Source organism: Danio rerio, chromosome 11 (assembly GCF_052040795.2).
Source record: "Danio rerio strain M-AB ecotype USA chromosome 11, GRCz13ab, whole genome shotgun sequence".
NCBI lineage: Eukaryota > Metazoa > Chordata > Actinopteri > Cypriniformes > Danionidae > Danio > Danio rerio.
In genome coordinates, this window is record NC_141031.1 from 44,521,318 (window position 1) to 44,545,937 (window position 24,620).

Sequence of the window (24,620 nt, forward strand, 5' to 3'; positions counted from 1 at the left end):
GAAGTTCAGTTCAGTGTGGTTTAATTTCCACTGCTCAAAGTCCAAACACTGAAGAGCAAATCCATCGGTGCGCAGCTCCACAAGTATTATATACATCTGCTGAAACAGAAATACTTCAACTCTGGGTTATTTAAAAGTTTTGATCTTACTTTAATATTATATTTTCCATTTTATTTTCCTAATGCTTACGTTTGACTTTAATTTTTGCACTAAATCACACACTAACAAGTGCACAATCAAAACCACCCGTCTGTAAGTCATTCTTAGTATTTTTAATATTTGTGTTCAGCTTTTTTTATTCATAATTACTAACAATCTGCTGAAACAGAAGTACTTAAATTCTACAGAAAATTCTGGCTTATTTAGACTTTTTAAAAATGTACTTTAATATTATAATTGCAGTAGCAATTTTATTTTCTAATATTTGTGTTTAACTTTAATTTCCTCACTAAATCCTACACTGTGAAGTGCACACTAAACACCCCCGTCTCTCCGAGCTGTGCTGTACTGTACTGTATGTTGGCGTAGTGGCATGTTCTTGGCTCATTGGTGTTGTTGTGACCCATCATCTTCCTCCTGTAGTCTTGTGTCACGCTGTTGATTGTTTCTGATTTCTGTTACCTCTGTGTAACGTACATGTGGATTGACACTTGACTATATCTGAAGCGTCTGCTGGTCTGAACAGTGACGGGTCTGTTGCATTCAGAGACCTGTGAGTGTTCAGATCACTAGACCACTATGGTCCTTTTCCACTGTTAATTCATCTATTTGACTAATGATGGACCTGAAGCTGGATTACATTGGTCCTGGTTTAGCACACACACACACAAACATCAAGTGTTACTACTACCTGAAATTGGGTTTTACTTTAAAGTCAACATGTAGTCAGAATTGAATTGATTTACTCTTTCATAACTTGTTTAGGTCATTAACTATTTGGTTAATTAAGTTGCTGTTTAGGAAATTATATATATATTTATTTTATTAATATTTAGAATTAATATTTTTATTTATATTTATTTTATTTGACATTATATTTTTACTAGTGTTGATTTTTCTTGTGTTTTTAGCTTTATTTATATTTCATTTTCAGTCGTTTAGTACTTCAGCTGAAACTAATTTCTTTACTATTAATTATATAATTTATTATCATATTTATTTTTTATTTTATTATTATATTTTCAGTTTTAATTCAATTTTACTAAGTTTCTGTCATATTAAGCAAATTTGTGTAATAATATTTAAATATTTTACATTGTTTCAGTCATTTTTGTGCTTCAACTTTAACAAATTATGCTTGTTGTTTTATTATATTTATGTACTTTTATTTCATTTATTTATATTCAGGGGTGCGTTTCCGAAACCATCGTTGGCCAAAAAAGGTCACAAGTTCTGTCCTTACAAACGTAGTTCGCTAATTCTGTTTTCCAAATCCATCGTTCCAACGAACATTCGCAAACTGCCTCGGAAACTTGTAGGCTTGCAACTACTGTACACCTCTAGAGCTGTATAGTTCCTGGCTGTGTTCTATTCCCAGTTATCCTCCCTAAGCTCTAATAATTTAGAACGTTCCAACATTTAAACTTGGACTAATTCAAAAAATAAAAACATAAAAGTCATCTCTCTTCCGTGTAATTTGTTTTCAAATTATTTTTACAGTGCAGTTTTAGCAATCTTCATACAATTGACAATTGCGCTCCCTTCATCGTGTATAAAATATGTTGGGTACTTTAATGGTTTTAATTTTTAGTAGCCTAGGCCAGTGGTTCTCAAACTTTTTTCATCAAGTACCACCTTAGAAAAAAATTGTCTCTCCAAGTACCACCAAAATGAGCAGTGTTGAAATACAGTAGCGTAGTAAGCCTAGTAAAGCAGCTACAACTCTGCACAGTTAAAAAAAACCTGGCAGATTACCTCAGAAATATAGCCTATATATAATATATGGCATATTATATACATCATTTTTAATAAATTTTGAATTATATGTAGCATGTACATGACATATTTCATTCCTCCGTGTACCACTAGAAGGAAGCCCGCGTACCACTAGTGGTACACGTACCACAGTTTGAGAACCACTGGCCTAGGCTATTTATTAAGAAATGTATGTGTATTGTATAAGACGGCTGAAAGATTTCTGCAGTAGTTTGAATGTGTCGAAGTTGTAAAAATAAACATTATAAATACAACAACAATAAACTACTTTTAAAAAGGGGGAAAATATATACAATAAAAAAAAATACATGAAGTGGCAGTTGGTCAAATATTTGTAACATAACCTGTAATAAATGAGAAATAGCCTACTGATAAAGTAAGTTCAGGTGATCACAAGTTCACAATCAGGTGATGTGCTCCACCGGCACGATAATCTTAATATTATTTTGATGTTTTTCATATGCGCACGTTAAAGATTTGAGATTATAACATTGCCATGATGGTCAAAGAAATCAAAACATTATTTTTACCCCAACGCAATTAAATAGGGCACTAAAGGCTAAAGAAATTAATTCTTATATTTGCTTTTTGAAGCCTATGGCTATACTTCTCACCATGTATCTTTTCTAAAACATACAGTATAGTGTAAGATCATGTTTATTACTAAGAAAACTAAATCAAAATTATATTTTGATTGAACACATAACATCACATTAGGTACGCATACAGAACCGTCTGTTTAGTATTGTGAAAAGGCAAAGCTGAATATCTGTGGTTAAAGTGCCACCAAGCGGTCAAAAGCTGCTGGCGCACCAATTACCGCCGTCGCTGCGGTATGAATGGCGGCAAAAGGAATACATTGAAGTAGTAACATCTGTATAAAGAAGGATATTGTTTTTTTTCTTTCTTATTAAATAGCCTACTATAAATTAAAACCATTAACATGAGAATTTATGTTTGAGATTAGAATACGTGTTGCTTTCTGTAAGTGTTTTTTTGTTTAAGAATTGAATATGGAATATTCTTAATCATGTTTATAAAGGAAACATTGGCCCTATTCACCTTATTCTTCAAGTACGAGCGGGCGCAGCCATTTGAATCTATTTGGCTCAAGACTTCCGGTCTCATTTACATCCATTCATTTTTAGATGTTAAAAACAGCTTGTTTTGCTGCGTGCTGTTGCAAACTGATATTTTATATTTATATTATTCTACTTTGTCTCTAAAGTCATGCTAACACTTGTTTGTAGAGCAAGTAGTTTGACCGTTTTCTGCCGTTTATTATTACTAGTCGTTTCTCCCAGAGACATCTAAGTCGCAAGTTCTAAAACAATCACAAAAACGAGCGCACCTCCGCATTGAGGAATATGGTATACTAATAAGGTATATATATATTTCAGTAAATATGGAAAACGAGTGCATATTTTTACCAAAACTAATTGTTTTTTTTTATGTGTGTGTGCATGTAAAACAATAAAATTTGCACCAAAAACCTATAAGCATTTTCTCTAAATATGTTGTTATTTCACACTGTTTAGAGCGTCATTATGGGCATTTTACGTTATAACTAACGTGGTTCAAACAATGAATCTGTGACAAAGCAACTACAGTTATGGGAAACACTCGTCTCTACATGGCTTTTTTCCCACAGAATGCATCGTACTATGATAGTTCAGCCACAAGCTGCTTCCTTGTTTGGGAAACGCACCCCTGATTAGTTGGTAATTTTCTTTTGTTTGAACATTTTTTTTTCAAGTATTGAGTTGATTTCTATTAAGCTTAATTATCATAGTTTTAGTCATTTTAAAACTTAAACATAAACCTTTCACATATAAATCATTGCCATTCAAAAGTATTTACAGCTGTATATTTATATTTCATATACTTTTAATACATTTATTCATATTCTGATTAGTAGAATTTTTTTGTTTTAACAAGTTTTAATTATTGGGTTTATTTCTATTTAGTTTAATTATTAAAGTTTTAGTTATTTTTTTAAACAAAGTATTTACATATAAATCATTGCCATTTAACAGTAATGTACCACTAATCCCTTAACATTAACTGTAAATAACATGTATGAAAAGTATTGTAATATATGAAACTGCTGTTCAGTTTGAATATGAGTATTTCATGTTTATATTTATTCACTCATTTGAATATACCACATTACTAAATTTAATGAGCTGCAAATGACTTTCATGTTGACTTTAATTTTGTCAAATTATAAATGTGCTATTTTTACCTGCCTAGTTAATTAAGTTGATATTGTCAGTTTGTAATTTATTCTAAACTCCAAAATCTTGGTCACACTTTAGTTTGGGCACCAATGAACACTATTAACTAAACATCTGATTTGCTGTTAGTAATGTTATTAATAGTTTGTAAAGTGCTGTGAAGTTTAGGAAATGAATTGAGAGATCTGAAATATGTGACCCTGGACTACAAAACTGACTCAAGGGTCAAGTTTTGGAAATCAGCTGACAACTGAATAAATTGCATTGCTATGATGTATGTTTTGTTAGAAAAAGACTCTGTCGGGCCTATATTTTAGTATATTTCATATTATTAAAATCTGGAATCTTAGGGTTAAAAAAATATAAATATAAGTTTTCAGACAGTTTAAGTCAAAATTATGCACTTTGATTTCATTTTATTTATTTATTTTTGCCAAATATTTCCCAGATGATGGTTAACAGAACAAGAAATTTTTCACAGTATCTCCTATAACATTTTTTCTTCCGGAGAAAGTCTTATTTGTTTTTTTTTCAGCTAAATAAAATCAGTTTTAAAATTTTTATGCTCAATATTATTAGCCCTCTTTAGCAATATTTGTTTAGATTGTATACAGAACAAACCACTGCTATACAATGACTTTCCTAATTAACCTAGTTAAGCCTTTAAATGTCACTTTAGGCTGTATAGAAGTGTCGTGAAAAATATCTAGTCTATTATGTGCTGTCATCATGGCAAAGATAAAAATAAATTAATTATTAGAAATTAGTTATTAAAACTATTATGTTTAGAAATGTGTTCTTTTAAACAAAAATTTTGGGAAAAATATAAAATAATTTAAATTTAGCTGGAGGGATAATGATTCTGACTTTTACAGTATATTTACAAAAGTATTAATGGAACATAATCTTTACTAAATATTAATGATATTCCAAAAGATAAACCTGTGCAACAAATGACTGGTTTGGTTGTTTAGGGTCGCATATGGTTATGTGGAATAAGGCATTAATACCAATACTAATAAACTGTCAATATTCTAGTCTTATTTCTGTAAGTAGTCAATAGTGAGAATTGGTCCTCAAACTAAAGTGTCACCAAAATCATCTATACACAGGGTTCCCACAGGTCAAATGGTTTCTGAAATATTATGGCATTTTTAAAAAGTCTGTTTCAGACACTGAAAGTCAGGGACAGAGTATATATCTTTGGCCATCTCATCTTTTTTTGCGCTGACTCATTCCTATGTTATGGTGAGTCTGTTTCTCAGTCACAGTTATTTTTTATACTCATTTACTAGCAGTCTCTGAATCAAATTCAGTCAGAAGAATGTAAGGGATAAAGTACATCCAATAGGTTGTTATCTCAAAAGGTTTTATTCAGCAAAAACAACTATGCTGGATGTACTTTATCACTTTTATTACACAGCTACTTGTCACAAACTTTAAAAATTAGACACAAAACATTATTCTGAGCTGTAATAGTTTATTCATTCTTTAATTATGCACAAAGCTGACAGAAACAAAAACAGCTGATGGAGTATACACTAACCTGCACATTATTCAGACACAAGATGGCGCCAAATAGTCAAAAACACAAAGCTGACAGAAGCGAAAACAGCTGATGGAGTATACACTAACCTGCACATTATTCAGACACAAGATGGCGCCAAACAGTCAAAAACACAAAGCTGAGAGAAACGTAAACAGCTGATGGAGTATACACTAACCTGCACATTATTCAGACACAAGATGGCGCCAAATAGTCAAAAACACAAAGCTGACAGAAACAAAAACAGCTGATGGAGTATACACTAACCTGCACATTATTCAGACACAAGATGGCGCCAAATAGTCAAAAACACAAAGCTGACAGAAACAAAAACAGCTGATGGAGTATACACTAACCTGCACATTATTCAGACACAAGATGGCGTCAAACAGTAAAAAACACAAAGCTGACAGAAATGAAAACAGCTGATGGAGTATACACTAACCTGCACATTATTCAGACACAAGATGGCGCCAAATAGTCAAAAACAAAAAGCTGACTGAAACAAAAACAGCTGATGGAGTATACACTAACCTGCACATTATTCAGACACAAGATGGTGCCAAATAGTCAAAAACAAAAAGCTGACTGAAACAAAAACAGCTGATGGAGTATACACTAACCTGCACATTATTCAGACACAAGATGGTGCCAAATAGTCAAAAACAAAAAGCTGACTGAAACAAAAACAGCTGATGGAGTATACACTAACCTGCACATTATTCAGACACAAGATGGCGCCAAATAGTCAAAAACAAAAAGCTGACTGAAACAAAAACAGCTGATGGAGTATACACTAACCTGCACATTATTCAGACACAAGATGGTGCCAAATAGTCAAAAACAAAAAGCTGACTGAAACAAAAACAGCTGATGGAGTATACACTAACCTGCAGGTTATTCAGACATAGGATTGTACAAGATTGTACAATATTACAAGTAATATTCAGGCTAAACCCATTTCAATATTATGCCAAGCCCAACAGTGGCCTAAGTCATAGAAATTCAGGCAATTTGATATTTGTCTTCGAGTGGGAACTCTGCATTGTTATTATTGACTGCTGTTATGTTTGTGTGTGTGTGTGTGTATATATATATATATAAGGTCTCTTTACCCCCTAAAGTTCTCAGAGCGAGTCAATCTCTGCTCAGTTGAGCTTTTGGGTGGACAGAGTCACGTGTTTAAAAACAGGCCCTCGCCCACACAGGTGCTGCGAATGTGTGTGTGTGTGTTTACAGCGGGTAAAATAAGTATTGAACACGTCATGGTTTTTCCTGGTGGATATATTTCTAAAGGAGCTGTTGAAATGATATTAAGATTTTAGTAACAATCTAAATAGACAAATAATAAAAAGAAATCTGATTATAGTTATGTGTAATAACAATGAAATGACACAACTCAGCCAGTGAAATAGTTGTATTTAAGGCTTTGTATGAAAGGCTTTTTGGTAATGAGAGCTTTAAGACCCCTCTTGTATGGAGAATGAGGGTCGTATAAATTGATCAGGTGCATTTATTCATTTTTATATTTATTGTATTGGATAATATGGAAAGGTTTATGATTTGAAAATGATTCAGTTTGTAAAGTAATATTTTCTTTTAGTAGATGTATATACAAAAAGTTAAACAGAAAATGTTGGCAGTTACAAAAGCAAGATTTTTACAAACCGGTTATCGTCCCATGCTGATTCATTGCAGAAATAGTGTTCAAACATCCTTTGGCCCTGATAATTAGTATAGTTTTCTTTGTAAATATGGAGAACATTGTTTGTTACTGACATCTGGTAAACATTTGTAAACAATTTCAAGTCAGAATCCCTTTTAAAGTTGAAAATTTTAAGTCTGAAGCACTTTTACAGATTAAAATTTCAAGTCAGAATCACTTTTAGTTTAAATTTTTATGTCAGAGGCACTTTTAGAGATAAAATTTTAAGTCAGAATCAGTTTTACAGATTACAATTTCAAGTCAGAATTTCAAGTCAGAAGAACTTTTAGAGTTAAATATTTTAAGTCAGTACCACTTTTACTTTAAATTTGTAGGTCAGAGGCACGTATAGCGTTTACAATTTTAAGTCAGAATCACTTTTACAGATTAAAACTTCAAGTCAGAAGCACTTTTAGAGATTAAAATTTTAAGTCAGAATCACTTTTAGTTTAAATTTATATGTCAGAGGCACGTATAGCGTTTACAATTTCAAGTCAGAAGCACTTTTAGAGTTTAAAAGTTTAGGTCAGGAGCACTTTTAGGGGCCCTTACATACACCAGGCGCAATAACGTGCAAGACGAGTTTGGTGTGATTTATTGCTGTTTTCAGACCAGCGCAGCCCTAATTTTCCCCTTTTGCACCACGTTGTTTAAATAGCAAATCTATTTGCACCACTTTGTGGACTCATGGGTGTGCCGGTTTTAGAAAGGAGGTGTGATAAGGCGCATTGTTGGTGCTTTGCTATTTTGAGCAACTGAAATATAGGGGTCGATCACACCGAACACGCTTTTTGCATTGAGAGGCGCCTCTTTTGAATGATTTACTAATAGTTGTGAACATTTTGCACGCTGCTTATGTGCCTTGCGCATCTCACGTTTTTGCCTTTGCACACTGTGTGCTTGCAGTTAAAAAAAGGCAACTCTGAGTGGAAAAATCGCGATATGTCAGTCGTGTCTGTTTCATTTTTGTTCAGGCTCGTTCTTTATTCTCGAGCTGCAGATGCTGTTTAACTGTTTTCTCGCTTGCGAAGCGTTCAGTTTTTACACTTACAAAGTCCACTATGTAAAAAGCAAATGCACCATGGCGTGACGCAACTTAGGGCCCTATCATACACCCAGCGCAATGTGGCGCAATAGTCTTTTGCTAGTTTTAGCTTGGCGCAACAGTTGTTTTGAGGCGTTGCGCTACGCTGTTTAAAAAGCAAATGCATTAGCGCTCATTTGTGCGCCCATAGGCGTTCTGGTCTAAAAAGGAAGTGTTCTGAGGCGGACCGCTGGCGCGTTGCTATTTTGAGAAACTATAATAGATTTTTCATTAGACCAAAACAAACCCGGTCTAAACTCCAGCGCAGAGTTGCGCCTCGCTTACACACTGCTTAATACAAGATGAAATACATATGAAAAAAAATTAAATATTAAGGATATAATAAGAATATATATAGGATATAAATATAAAGGATATTCCAAAACATATTATGATGTTACAAAACATTTTATTTTCTAGCCTACATAAATATGAAAAATCACTGCTTTTATGTCTTCTTCATCTCTGGGGGCTTTTTCAGTTCATTCATAACAATTTGCTTTTGTATAATGTTATTATTATTAGCAGTATTATTTATTATATCCATATTTATATTTGTTTTATTTAAAACAAGCTTAGGTTTGCCCACCTGCAGGTTTTAGACCATATGGGGTGCAGCATGTGTTTTAGGATATAACATTTTGTTATTATTGTTTATTTATTTGTTTGCTGGAAATTAGAACTGAATTTAGAAATAGTTTTGAAACAAATATTTGCGCTTAACAAACAAAATTAATTATTTGATAGGCTAATTGATGTCTGTGCGTAAAGGTTTCCCTATCCAAGAGCGAAAGTGAAAGTAGATCCATTATCTCTCATTCTCACGCAGTAGATGCTCTGTTTAACTGTTTTCTGTTAATAAACTGTTAACTGTTTGCTTGTGAAGTGCTCAGATTTTCCACTTACACTTACTTTACGTCCTGTAAATAGCGAATGCGTGTATGGCGTGACGCAGCTGGCTCTTAAAGGGAATGGGAGATGAGACTCTGATTGGTTTATTCTCAAAACACACCTATAACTCATTAAGAAAATAAACTCAACCCTTTTAGACCAAGCGCCACGGCACAAAGTGGATTTTCCCATCCTTTAATTAGCAAAAATTGATTCTGACACGCCCTGAAAGTGTTTGCGCCCTGCATTTTGCACTTTGCGCATAGACAGTCAAAATAGAGCTCGTAAAGTGAATGGGAGATGAGACTCTGATTGGTTTAAAGCATGTTATGCTCAAAACACACCTATAACTCATTAAGAGAATAAGCACAACCCTGTTAGACCATGCACCGGGTGCAGAGTGTATTTTTCCATCCTTAAAATAGCAAAAGTGGATTCGGACTTACTCTTAATGCTTTTGCGCCATGAGCTTTAGACTTTGCTCCTAGATCATTAAAATAGAGCCCTTAGAGTGTAGAATTTCAAGTCAGCAGCACCTCTAGAATTTTGCATTTTAAGTCAGCAGGCTTTGATTTCTGATAAAAATGGTGACGTGTTCAACCTTCTTTCCTCCCACTGTACTGTACCGTATGTGTTGATGTGTGTGTGTGTGTGTGTGTGAATACACCGCTGTAGGCGGGGGCCGCTGTTTTTGAGCAGGTGTGCTGTGTTGTTAACAGGGCTACCAGTGGTTGAAGGACAAGATCTTGAGCGAGGAGGGCCGACGCCAGCAGGCGAAGCTGAAAGAGCTGCAGGCAATCGCTGAGCGGCTGGGCTGCACACTGCCACAGCTAGCCATCGGTACGCCAAACACCCAGAGACACACTGCCGCTCTCTCTCTTTCTGTCTGTCTGTCCGTCCGTCCTGTTCCTCGCTCATCCTCTCCCTCTCATCTTACCCTTAATTCCTCAGACCAGGAGCTGACCGCAAATAACATTAGCTCGTGGCGTTAATGGAAGACGGTTCCTGCCTGCAGATAATAGCTTAATGTCTATCTGGTCTAGTGTTTTCTGATGCTCTATATGGGACGTGTTGGGGGGTGCTTTAAGGAGAGAATGAAGAAATTGTTAAGGGAACATCAAACTAGTTCCAAATCTTAATGTAACAGAAATGCTAAAATGATCTTAAAAGCAAATAATGCAAAGATGTTTTAATTATTATTTTTTATCTATTTGTTTTATTGTTTTTATGTTTATTTTATCTTAATTTTTCAATCATCTCAATACCAAATAATGCAAAAACTTAAGTCATTTTTTTATTATGGTTTTAATGTTTTTGTTGTTAATAATGTTGTATCATAAAGATATTTATTATAATAATCTGATCTAACTATCAAATTATTTTTATTTTTATTAGATATTTATTTTTCAGACATTCTATCAAATAAATGTGTGTTCAAATTGTATTCCCTTTTTATTATATCAAGGGAATATTTATTCATGATTTATTAATAATTGTTTTATTAATATATTTGTTTACAACACATCGTAACAACACATTCTGCTTATTATTAAACAAAATACATGTGTATTTATTATGCTCATTCTGGATAGGTTCACATTATAACTTTTGATTTAGCAGAAATACTAAAATAATCCTGATAGCAAATAATCCAGATTTATTTCCATATTTATTTTAATTTTAATGTTTTTTATTTATTTTATTATAAAAAAAAGCTTGTCATTCTAGTTTTGATCTCGTCCCATTCTAGGTATTTTTGCAAGTAACCTGATCTAATAATCAATTATTTTTATTATTAATTAGTATTTTATTTTCAAATATTTTATCAAATAAATGATTATCAATTTTTGTATTTAATTATTTACAAAAAAAGTCTAAGAAAGCGTTCTGCTTCTCAATATGAAAGAAAATAAATGTATAGTTATTATGCTCATTCGGGCTATTTTAACATTTTAAGTTTTGATTCTGAACTATTTAAATACTAAAATAATCGTGATCGCAAATAATCAAAAATATTTGACAGTATTTTTTAAATATTTATTATTATTTTAATGTTTTTATTTATTTTATTATAAAAAAAACTTGTCATTCTTGTTTTGATCACGTCTCATTTTAGGTATTTTTTTGCAACTCGAATAATAAAGAGTAGAAATGCTAAAATGGTCCTAACTAAAAACTAAAATATTGTACAGTTATTTATTTATTTGTTTTTTATATGAATTATTATTTTAATTTTTTATCATTATTATAAAAAAAAAGTTGTCATTCAGGTTTTGATCTCGTACCATTTTAGGTATTTTGCATTTCAACTCTAATACTAAAGAGTAGAAATAATCCCAATAGCAAATAATTAAAATATATTTCACAAATATTTTTATTATTAATTACTTTTATTATTACAGCTGTTTTTATTATTAATTTTTAATTATTAATTAATTATAAAAATATATTTTAAAATATTTATATTTTATTTTTATCAAAGTGTTTATGAAACAAAAGTATCTAATAATCAAATAATCTTTTACTTAATTTAAATTTTTCTAATATTTTATCAAATACATATTTATCACATTTTTATTAGTAATTATTTTAATAAAAAAATATTTATTTTAGGTCCAAGAAAGCATTCTGCTTCTCAGTAATTGTATATATTTTTAACTCATCTTAAAAACTGGGTTTCTTTGAGTTTTAAAAACTTTGGTGTCATCCAACTCTGGGTATTTTTGCATTACTGCTTTACTAATGTTTCCTCATTTACCAATTACATTCTGAAGCAGACCTGTTAATCTTAATCACAGCCACACAATACATCTTACTACAGTACTAATGGCACAGCAGAACTTATTTCTTATTTATTTTTACTCTCTCCCCACTCTGATACCTTAATAACGTTTGGCCGTTTTTGTGAATAAACAAGATTAGTTTGCGGCGTTAATGGAAGATGGTTCCTCCAGCATCTAAGTGTAGTGATCAATTGAGTTTAGAATGGATTTTGTCTAGTGTTCCATGGTGTTCAGTTTGGTGTCTAAGACGAGAAGTGGTGTGCGATGCTTTAAGGAGAGACTGGAGTGTAGAGTTTCAGAGAAATACAGTATCTGCTGGATGATCTGACAGGAAAGACTGCGACGCTTTGATTTAAGCACATCCTCTTAGAGTACAGTAAACTGAGCTGAGAGTTGCTGGTCACGGTAGTCCAGTTAAAGACCAAACCGTCAGATTCTGTGTGCATGCGTGTGTGCTTACTAAGTGGTGGACAGTAGGATATTATATATATAATATGATAATAGTTTTTAATTTTTTAAAGCCATTTTAAGGTCAATATTATTAGCCCCTTTAAGCTAAATTTTTTCGATAGTCTACAGAACAAACCATAGTTATACAATAACTTGCCTATTTACCCTAACCTGCCTAGTTAACTAGTTAACTAATTAACCTAGTTAAGCCTTTAAATGTACATTATTTAAATGTTAAGCCTTTAAGCTGTATAGAAGTTTCTTGTAAAATAATATTTACTGTCATCATGGCAAAGATAATATAAGTCTAAATTAGAGGAAAAACAAAAATATTTTGAAAAACAAAGTATCCAAAAAAAAAACAACGTAAAGTAATTGTTGAAATCAGTGTACATTTTTTTAATTAAATGACTTTATTAGTAATAATTTTATCAAAATAATTGTATTCACATGTTTTATCAAATTAAGTAAATTGTAAAAATTATTGAAAATAAAATTTATATATATATATATTAGGAACAAAAACCATTATAACATTGCATTAAACAAAGTTGCTAAAAACTTTAATTAAATTCAGTAAAAAAAAAATTATTTACAATTGTAAATACAAATACATACAAAAATAATCCAAATAATAAAAACAACACTTTTGTATAAAAGTATTCGACATATTTATGTTTCTTGATTTTTCATTAACCAATATTTCAGTGAGTAATTATTTTATAAAATAAAATTGTAAACACATATTCTATGAAATATGTATTTTTAATAAATTATTTTACTTGTTATTTTCTATTATTTATTTAACTGGAATTAGAATTAGAATTTCAATTGTTAATATAAATGTACATACAGTACTAAAATAATTAAAACAAACTTTTTCATAAAAATATTTATATAAAATTATAAAACAATAATTTTCATTACTCATTTAACTTGAGTAAATGTATATTTCAAATAGGGTGACACGGTCGCTCAGTGGTTAGCCATCTAACAGTCGTAATAAGCAGTCGTCTAACAGCTAGAATGTCGCTGGTTCAAGTCCCGGCTGGGCCAGTTGGTATTTTGTGTGGAGTTTGTGTGTTCTCCCCAAGTTGGCGTAGCATGCGCTATAGGTAAATTGAATAAACTAAACTGTGCATGAGTGTGTGTGTGTGTGTGTGTGTGTGTGTGTGTGTGTGTGTGTGTGTGTGTGTGTGTGCGTGTTTGTGTTTGTGTGTGTGTGTGTGTGTGTGTGTGTGTGTGTGTGTGTGTGTGTGTGTGTGTGTGTGTGTGTGTGTGAGTGTGAGTGTGTGAGTGTGTGTGTGTGAGTGTGTGTGAGTGTGTATGAATGTCAGAGTGTATGGGTGTTTCCAAGTACTGGGTCGCGGCTGGAATGACATCCGCTGTGTAAAAAACCTACAGTATGCTGGAATAGTTGGCGGTTCATTCCGCTGTGGCAACCCCTTATAAATAAAGGGAGTAAGCCGAAGGAAAATGATTGAATGAATATTTCATGTACTCATCCTTTAAAAACATGCATCCTAGTTTTGGTCTCGTCTCACTCTTTGTATTTTCACATTACTAGTATGTTCCATCACTGCTTGCTCTTAGAAATTACCACTTGAACAGACCTGTTTAATAACAGCCGCACTAATATTTGTCTTACTACAGTATTAATGGCATAGCAGAGCTCAGTTGTCATTATCTGCTCTATACATTGCCCGATACCCTTCATAACTCTAATCCTGAAAGTTTGTGGAAGTCCTTCATTTTCCAGCCGCATAGAAGTGGTAAATTGGTGCCGTGTTTGTGACAGCAACGCCTCTGTGATTCATCCGCTGGGGATAAAAATCTTGACAGGACCTCAATCCCCAGAGCAGCGGCCGATAGCATCACCTGGCCTTTAATGCAGTCGTACATTACATTTCACAGCTCATTACTGGGTTGCCAGATCCTCCCAGACTCTGCTGATCTCGCATCCAATCGATTCCCAGCCACGGCAGCTTCTTCATTTAGAAGAGCGCTGTCCTTAAATATAGCGCTGCGGGTCAGATCTGTGCAGGGTTAATGAAGCGTACAGGCTTATAAATGAGCTGAGCTTGAGGGATGACGTTGTAGGCTGTTATTGACCGAGTCTGGGAGAATGATTTTAAGCTGTAAAAACTGACGAGCTTGAACTTGGAAAAGCTGAACTGTAAAACTTACTCAATAAAGATGTTTTATTAGGTTGTGAACAAGAGTAGCTAACTGAAATACAGAGATTGCATTATATATAATTAGAGCTGTGGTGAAAATTGTTTGAGAAAGGAATGGATTCTGCATCAATTCTGAGATTTTCTTGAATTAATAATCATTAATGAAGTTGCGAAGGATTTAAGTGATTTGAAAAGAGATTATAGTAAGCTGACTGCATAAATCATCTGCTGTTAAAAACTAGCCTAGAGCGCCATCTGCTGTTAAAAGTAGGATAGAGCACTGTCTGCAGTTAAAAACTAGCCTAGAGCACCGTCTGCTGTTAAAAACTAGCCTAGAGCACCGTCTGCTGTTCAAAATCAGCATAGAGCGCCGTCTGCTGTTAAAAACTAGCCTACAGCACCGTCTGCTGTTAAAAACTAGCCTAGAGCACCGTCTGCTGTTAAAAACTAGCCTAGAGCACTGTCTGCTGTTCAAAATCAGCATAGAGCGCCGTCTGCTGTTAAAAACTAGCCTAGAGCACCGTCTGCCGTTAAAAACTAGCCTACAGCACCGTCTGCCGTTAAAAACTAGCCTAGAGCACCGTCTGCTGTTCAAAATCAGCATAGAGCGCCGTCTGCTGTTAAAAACTAGCCTACAGCACCGTCTGCTGTTAAAAACTAGCCTAGAGCACCGTCTGCTGTTCAAAATCAGCATAGAGCGCCGTCTGCTGTTAAAAACTAGCCTAGAGCACCGTCTGCCGTTAAAAACTAGCCTACAGCACCGTCTGCCAGTAAAAACTAGCCTACAGCACCGTCTGCTGTTCAAAATCAGCATAGAGCGCCGTCTGCTGTTAAAAACTAGCCTACAGCACCGTCTGCCGTTAAAAACTAGCCTAGAGCACCGTCTGCTGTTCAAAATCAGCATAGAGCGCCGTCTGCTGTTAATAACTAGCCTAGAGCACCGTCTGCTGTTAAAAACTAGCATAGAGCACCATCTGCTTTTCAAAATCAATATAGAGCGCCGTCTGCTGTTAAAAACTAGCCTAGAGCACCGTCTGCTGTTAAAAACTAGCCTAGAGCACCGTCTGCTGTTCAAAATCAGCATAGAGCGCCGTCTGCTGTTAATAACTAGCCTAGAGCACCGTCTGCTGTTCAAAATCAGCATAGAGCGCCCTCTGCTGTTAATAACTAGCCTAGAGCACCGTCTGCTGTTCAAAATCAGCATAGAGCGCCGTCTGCTGTTAATAACTAGCCTAGAGCACCGTCTGCTGTTCAAAATCAGGGTAGAGCGCCGTCTGCTGTTCAAAATCAGCATAGAGCGCCGTCTGCTGTTCAAAATCAGCATAGAGCGCCGTCTGCTTTTAAAAACTAGCCTAGAGCACCGTCTGCTGTTCAAAATCAGCATAGAGCACCGTCTGCTGTTAATAACTAGCCTAGAGCACCGTCTGCTGTTAAAAACTAGCATAGAGCACCATCTGCTTTTCAAAATCAATATAGAGCGCCGTCTGCTGTTAAAAACTAGCCTAGAGCACCGTCTGCTGTTAAAAACTAGCCTAGAGCACCGTCTGCTGTTCAAAATCAGCATAGAGCGCCGTCTGCTGTTAATAACTAGCCTAGAGCACCGTCTGCTGTTCAAAATCAGCATAGAGCGCCGTCTGCTGTTAATAACTAGCCTAGAGCACCGTCTGCTTTTCAAAATCAGCATAGAGCGCCGTCTGCTGTTAATAACTAGCCTAGAGCACCGTCTGCTGTTCAAAATCAGGGTAGAGCACCGTCTGCTGTTCAAAATCAGCATAGAGCGCCGTCTGCTGTTCAAAATCAGCATAGAGCGCCGTCTGCTTTTAAAAACTAGCCTAGAGCACCGTCTGCTGTTCAAAATCAGCATAGAGCACCGTCTGCTGTTCAAAATCAGCATAGAGCGCCGTCTGCTTTTAAAAACTAGCCTAGAGCACCGTCTGCTGTTCAAAATCAACATAGAGCGCCGTCTGCTGTTAATAACTAGCCTAGAGCACTGTCTGCTGTTAATAACTAGCCTAGAGCACCGTCTGCTGTTAAAAACTAGCTTAGAGCACCGTCTGTTGTTCAGAATCAGCATAGAGTGTCATCTGCTGTTCAAAACTAGCCTAGAGCACCATCTGCTGTTCAAAGGTATTCTAGAGTGCCGTATGCTGTTAAAAACTTGCCTAGAGCGCCGTCTGCTGTTAAACACTTGCCTAGAGAGCGGCCTGCTTTTAAAAACTTGCCTAGAGTGCCGTCTGCTGTTAAACACTAGCCTAGAGCACCATCTGCTGTTCAAAGGTAATCTAGAGTGCCGTCTGCTGTTCAAAATTAGCCTAGAGCAACGCCTTCTGTTCAAAAATAGCCTAGAGCGCAGTCTGCTTTTACAAACTAACCTAAAGCACTGTCTGCTGTTAAAAATCAGCATAGAGCGCCATCTGCTATTCAAAATTCACTGTTTTGGGTATCTTTCCACAAGCTTCTCACAATAGTTTGAAGGAATTTTGGCCCATTCCTCCTGACAGAATTGGTGTAACTGAGTCAGATGTGTAGGCTGTGTTGCTCGCACAAGCTTTTTCAACTCTGCCCATAAATTGTCTATAGGATTGAGATCAGGGCTTTGTGATGGCCACTACAAAACATTCACTGTTGTCCTTAAAGCACATTTTAACTAATTTGGCAGTATGCCTAGGGTCATGGTCTGTTTGGAAGACCCATTTGTGGCCAAGTTTTAATTTCCTGGCTGATGTCTTGAGATGTTGCTTCAGTATTTCTACATAATGTTCTTTCTTCATGATGCCATCTATGCTGTGAAGTGGACCAGTCCCTCCTGCAGCAAAACAGCCCCACAACATGATGCTGCCGTCCCCATACTTCACAGTTGGGATGGTGTTCATAGGCTTGTAAGCTTTCCCCTTTGTCCTCCAAATGTAACACTGCTCATTATGGCCAAACAGTTCAATCTTAGTTCCATCAGACAACAGGACATGTCTCCAAAAATTAGTCTTTTTCCCAGTGTTATTTAGCAAATTGTAATCTGGCTTTTTGTTGATTCTGGCTTGTTGATTTTCCCATGTTGTCACACAAGGAAGCAGTGTGTTTGAGGTTTCCTTAGATACTATTCTACAGTTGTGCCTCACATTAACTCAAATGTTGTCAAGTAGCCAATCAGAAACTTCTACAAACCTTGACATCATCATCTGAGATTTTTCAGAGGCAGAATAATCTTATTGTATGTAAACTTGACTTTCAAGAAAAGTTATAACAATTTCTCAAACAATATCTCTCTCATTGTTCTGCTATTAAGCAGAACAGAAACAAATATGATAATCCTCACTTACCTAAAAGAGAAAAAGTTTAGTCACATTAACATCTGACTTTTTAAAAATGGTTATGTGCCTTTTTATACAGTGTATGCAAACTTCTTCTTTCATCTGTATGTATGTATCTATGTATGTATATATGTATGTAAGTATGTATGTGTGGCTGTGTGTGTGTATTCAGACAGTGCAATCTGTCCATTCAAATCCACTGTAGTGTGATTTACCCAGAGCTGAATGTTTCATATCTGTGTAGCCTTGAAAAAATGGCTCAATGGCTGCCATTTTTACACACACAAACACACATCAGTACAGTAAACTCACTTCAATGCCAACACACAGAACGCCAGTGGCACAGATGGCACACACACATACACACACAGTTCCAGGAGGGACTGAAATCCCCACAGAGTTTCCTTCCTGTGTGTTGCATGGACGGCGGTCAGTGGTCAGCATGGCTCCTCTCCACCTCCTCTGCGCTCCTGCAGATTTCGCTGCTCTTCTCTTCTTCTGAGCGCGCTCAGTGTATCCTGGTGCTGGGAGCCATGGTAACGGTGCTCTGGCAACTGCTGTGTGTTTTTGTGCGATGCTTCGGTGTGTGTAGGAGTGGGAGAAGTAGCTGCTTTAATTTTGGAAATGGCTTAATTTGTATGTGTTTGGTTTTAAATATAACATCGATGTCCTCGTGATGGTTAAGGGTGGGTGTTTGGGGGGGGTGTCATGTGTTCATGCTTGTGTGATGTTATTAATGCTGTATGTTGAACACAGCGTGGTGCCTGAGGAATGAAGGTGTGAGCTCTGTGCTGCTCGGAGCCTCCAACACGGACCAGCTGATGGAGAATATTGGAGCAATACAGGTGAGGAAGTGTCAATCACATGCTGGGCCCCGCCTCAAAACTCTTATCAACCAATCAAAGTTGCACTGCAGCTGTATGTATCAGAATGAGACTGAGCTTTATTCACAAGTGTGTTAAATAAGTGGGAAATAAAGTCAACAACAATTCTGAATTTATATTATATACAGTTGAAGTCAGAATTATTAGCCCCCCTGTTTATTTTTTCCCTCAATTTCTGTTTAACGGAGAGAACACATTTTTTTTCAACACATTTCTAATCATAATAGTTTTAGTATCTTTAATATATTTGCGAGGATGACAGTAAATAATATTTGACTAAATATTTTTCAAGACACTTCTATAGAGCTTAAAGTGACTTTTAAAGGCTTAACTAGGTTAGCTAGGCAGGTTAGGGTAATTGGGCTAGTTATTGTACAATGATGGTTTGTTCTGTAGACTATTGAAAAAAATAAATATAGCTTAAAGGGGCTAATAATTTTGACTTTAAAATGGGTTTTAAATAAATTAAAACTGCTTTTATTCTTGTCAAAATAAAATAAATAAGACTTTCTCCAGAAGAAAAAATATTGTCAGACATACTGTGAAAATTTTCTTGCTCTGTTAAACATCATTTGGGAAATATTTAAAAAAAAAAAAAAGAAAAAAATCAAAGGGGGGCTAATAATTCTGACTTCAACTGTATATTGCCTTTTTTAACTGTACAAATATGAGATAAAATGTTTATATAAGCTTATTTACAATTAGGTGACTTTATTGGTAAGAGAAAACATAAACAGTAAGGGTCCTGTATGTTTATGAGGAACCAAGAAACAGAAATGTGCGCACATCTGGGATTCTTAAAGGCAGAGGCTTGAACAAAAACAAACACAGTGACAAAAGGTCAAAAAAAAATCAGCTGTGTGAAAATGTATTGATTAAGGCACTTGACAGATTTCATTCATTCATTTTTCTTCTACTTTTTCCCTGGTTTACCACAGCGGAATGAACCGCCACTTTTTAATTTTAGGTGGTCTTTGTAATGTGTTTTATGTTTGGTAAAATAATTTCTAATTTCATCTTAAGTCATTTTTAAACTACAGTAAATACACTGCTTGTTCCAATAGGTGGATTTAGAGGTTTTTGCATAAAAAAGCAGAGGTGGATTTAGCTGGTTTTGACGCAAAAGAAAATCCATTTTGTTAAAAATCAAAGAATTGTCTAAAGTTACATTTATGAAAAAAAATTACTAGATAATAACCTTATCATTACATATAATATGAAACTTCTGATCCTGATTACGGGAGCATGCTCATTTACAAGAAAAGAGGTCTAATGGATTTAGAGGGTTTTGCATCTAAACTCTATATATAAATATATATAACTCATTATATACTAACTATATATATAACTCATCTCTAATAACTGATTTATTTTATCTTTGTCATGATGACAGTAAACAATATTAGACTAGATATGTTTCAAGATACTTCTATACAGCTTAAAATGACATTTAAAGGCTTAACTAGGTTAATTAGTTTAACTAGGCAGGTTAAGGTAATTAGGCATTGTATAACGATGGTTTGTTCTGTAGACAGTCGAAAAAAAAAAAAAAGCTTAAAGGGGCTAATAATATTGACCTTAAAATGGTGTTTTAAAAACTTTTCCAGAAGAAAAAATATTATCAGACATACTGTGAAAATTTCTATGCTCTGGTAAACATCATTTGGGAGACATTTAAAAAAGAAAAGAACTTCCAAAGGGGAGCTAATAATGCTTACTTCAACTGTGTGTGTGTGTGTGTGTGTGTGTGTGTGTGTGTGTGTGTGTGTGTGTGTGTGTGTGTGTGTGTGTGTGTGTGTGTGTGTGTGTGTGTGTGTATATATATATATATAGAGAGAGAGAGAGAGAGATAGATAGATAGATAGATAGATAGATAGATAGATAGATAGATAGATAGATAGATAGATAGATAGATAGATAGATAGATAGATAGATAGATAGATAGATAGATAGATAGATAGATAGATAGATAGATAGATAGATAGGGAAACATTTTCTAAAATTAAAAAAAACAGATAAAATGTAAGAAACTACAGTTTTTAAAATGTAAATAATAAAGTAAAATAATTTTTAAACTGTTAAAAACGTAACACTTTCAAATAATGAAAAATGTAATATTTTTAAACATTTCTTAATACAAAGCAGTTAATAATGCAGCAGTTGCTCAGTGAATATGATCTGGGTTTACTTCTTATAAATTTAAGATCACTTACTCCCTCTAGTGGCTACTGTATGAATGCATAACATAAACAGTTAAAGTCAGAATTATTAGTACCCCTGGGTAATTAGCCCTCCTGCATGTTATTTTCCCCAATTTCTGTTTGACAGGGAAACATTTCACTAAAATTTAATTCTAAACATAATTTTAAAAGTTTTAATAACTAATTTCTAATGCCAGATTTGTTTTATCTATGATGACAGCACATCATATTTGACTAGATATTTTCCAAGATTCTTGGATTTAGACTAACTTGACATGTAAAGGCTTAACTAGGTTAATTAGGCAAGTCAAAAATATTGCTTAAGGGGGCTAATGATATTGACCTTCAAATGGTTTTTAAAAAATTTAAAAACTGCTGTTTTCTATCCAAAATAGAACAAAAAAAGTTTATTTCTCCAGATAAAAAAACAGTATAGGAAAGGGGTTCTCAACTGGTTTGGCCATTGGACCCACATTTTTACAAGGTCATCAAGCCGCGACCCAAACTTTTAGGAACTATAATACAATTTTAGGAATTATAATTAGTTTGTATTTATTTATTAACATAAACAAGTAGTGATACAGGGGCGGACTGGGACAAAAATTCAGCCCTGGCATTGTAGCCACATCAGCCCACATTACCACACCGACACAACCCACCCACGGACACAGACATTTACTATTTATTTTGGTGTACAGATGGTGAAATAATATGACATTCTTGCTGGATTTTGATTTCGTCCGGGTAACCTCGGATTGGGTCGGCCCATCTTGAAATCAGGCGCCTATCACCAATTGGGCCAAATGCTTAACATTTATAATTATTATTATTATTTTATTATCATCATCATAATATCACATCTAGCAAGACATAAAAGCGAAAAAAAAAAGAAAAACTGACCGGCCCCCATTTAAAAATTGGTCCGGCCCTTCTGGCATTTGCCAGAATTGCCAGATGGCCAGTCAACCTCTGTAGTGATAGATAAATCATAACAAATTCACCAAGACTTACAAATAAACACTATTTTATTGTTTTCATTTAACAAAATAGATCAAATTATAGAAATATTACAAAGTAAAAGTGACAAATACTGTTAATAACAAACTGTTAATAAAACATGTTTACTGGTTTCTAAATGTTGTTTTAATTTAGAAGGTTTCATGCTCATAAATATATATATATATATATATATATATATATATATATATATATATATATATATATATATATATATATATATATATATATATCCATACTTTAGATATTCGGGGTCGTACTTATGCTTGACATATGTTTCAATAATCAAATGAAATTTCACATGTCAAACAGTAGGGTTGTCGCGTATGCATTTCAAAATAAAAGTCCGGTATAAGCAAAAATAAGTAAAAAATGTAACTTTTGTTTTTTTTTTTAACACACACTCCGCGACCCACTGAAAATGTTCCCGCGACACAGTTGAGAAACACTGGTATAGGAAATACTGCCAAAACGTCCTTGCTCTGTTAAACATCATCCAGCAAATGTATGATAAAGGAGAATTAGTTTGACTATATCTAAATGCATTGATACCAGATTCTTTTTGCAGGTTCTTCCAAAGTTATCGTCCTCCATCGTGCACGAGGTGGACAGTATCCTGGGCAACAAACCCTACAGTAAAAAGGACTACCGCTCCTAGTGTGTATCCGGACGGGACCGGACGCTCCGCACACACCTTTGCCTGATCCTCCGTTCGCTTCAGCTTTTACTGAATGAGTTCCGGCCGCATGAGACGGGCAAGCACCCACAAACCCCGGAGAGCAAGACTTTTACAACACCAAGGGCAAGAAACACACAAAAACAAACTTTCAAAAAAGACACATTCACTGACCGAGGGGGTGGAAAATGCAAAGGCATCGAAGATACGGATTGATCTGCAGATAAGGTACTTTAAGATGGCATCATTAGGGTAATTAAGAACAAACATTTTCAAAAAAAAAGATGCTTAAAATAATAACATGCTTGCTTGGTTGCTGGAAATATTTGTTTCTTTCTTTTTATTTTTTTAATATTGAATGCGTGGCTGAAGCTGAAATACAGTAGACTCCACATGATTCACAGCCACTAATGTGATCCATTTGGGTTTGCGTACATCGTTCACATCAGCGCACCCACAAAAATCTTCACTGTGTCGTTCGTCTGCGTTTCGTATGCACACGCCCCCTTTCGCAGGCAAACCAATCAGCACTTTATGACAACATCAGAGGGAGTGGCTTTGTGGGAACGGATTTGAATGCAGCTCAGAAAAATAATCAACGGCGTATTGTGCACAGGGCATCTTCTCTATCTAGCCTCAAAAAGCGACCCTGGCTTCTCATTCGTCATTGCTTTGCTATCAGGGGGACATTTCTAGGACATTGTGTTTTTAGATGGGCAGCTGTCTGTGTTTTTGCTGAAGATTGCTGGAAACTGATGGTCTTCCTGCGCCGACGCTCACATTTAGTGGACTGAAATTGCAGTTATTCACGCTAGTTTGGTAGATTTTAAGTGTAGGTTGAACTTACTAATGGGATACGCATGCTTCATAAGTATTTAATGCGATTAATGCTCATTTTTAAGGCTGTTAGAAACGTCACCATTGTGTTCTGATCATATTTCACCTGAAAATCAATATACTAATATAAGATGCACAAAATTATTTTACTTGTTTTTAGATATTTTAATAATGATTAAGCACATTTGCCTACAAACTGTAGCTTTACTATTGAATGGGGGAATGTAATGCTGATTTTAAAAAGGATGCATTACAGCGATTTGATTTAATAAAAAAATCATAAGGCAAGATAAATGAAATTATATTACTTTTCTTTGGAGTATTGTTTAATACAATATATGAGCAATATCACAGCAGGCGCAGTGCGTTATGGCTGTATATTGTCACTGTTTGGAGGCGTGCGTTGTCTTAAGCCTGGTTTATACTTCTGCATCTTGTGACCGGCGTGACCCACGGCGCATGCAACGTGCATAGCTGGGAATTCATACTTCTGCGCGCTGTTTGTGTTACTCTGCAATAACACTTCTGAAACGCTAGTTGGCAGTGAGGTGTAAATGTTCCTCTGTGTCGAGTTTCTTGGCTGGTGTATTGTCTTTTATGAACATTTTCTTAAATGGTTCACACTCGCTCATTTTGAGGCAGGACCCGGCAGACGTGCCACAACTTTAACCATCCGGAGCTCCTTCACGGGACTCCACACTTGTAAAACAACCGCCCTACCGGGCTTGCTCAGCTCTCTGTCCCGAACCACACTTGTCAGCGCTACCAACTGGATCAATCACAGAGCTTGCACTACGCATCGTTGCGATGTGTAGTTACATTTTTTGAGAGGTGCGCGTCGAGGGCTATGCGTCCAAGCGTAGGGCTTGCCGTTGCATACATATGCGAT

The 24,620-nt window shown here is 35.1% G+C and overlaps 2 protein-coding genes across 8 annotated transcripts in view; both read left to right on the top strand.

The window, feature by feature from the left end:
• The window catches only part of kcnab2a (potassium voltage-gated channel subfamily A regulatory beta subunit 2a), a 241,743-nt gene extending 217,575 nt beyond the window's left edge, over window positions 1–24,168 (top strand). For all 7 annotated transcript variants that reach the window (XM_087274282.2, XM_087274283.2, XM_087274281.1 and 4 more), the window contains 3 exons: window positions 10,118–10,238; window positions 18,873–18,961; window positions 22,787–24,168. In XM_087274282.2, the coding sequence (XP_087130408.1) occupies window positions 10,118–10,238; window positions 18,873–18,961; window positions 22,787–22,876 (300 nt within the window). In that variant the 3' untranslated portion in view covers window positions 22,877–24,168. The remainder of the gene's footprint in view (window positions 1–10,117; window positions 10,239–18,872; window positions 18,962–22,786) is intronic.
• Window positions 14,148–18,127, top strand: LOC148679639 (uncharacterized). Its single transcript, XM_088651132.1, has 3 exons — window positions 14,148–14,180; window positions 15,051–16,550; window positions 16,790–18,127. Exons 1-3 carry the CDS (start codon window positions 14,148–14,150, stop codon window positions 16,817–16,819), a joined length of 1,563 nt encoding a protein of 520 aa, XP_088507258.1. The 3' UTR covers window positions 16,820–18,127.
• Window positions 24,169–24,620: the final 452 nt, after the last annotated feature.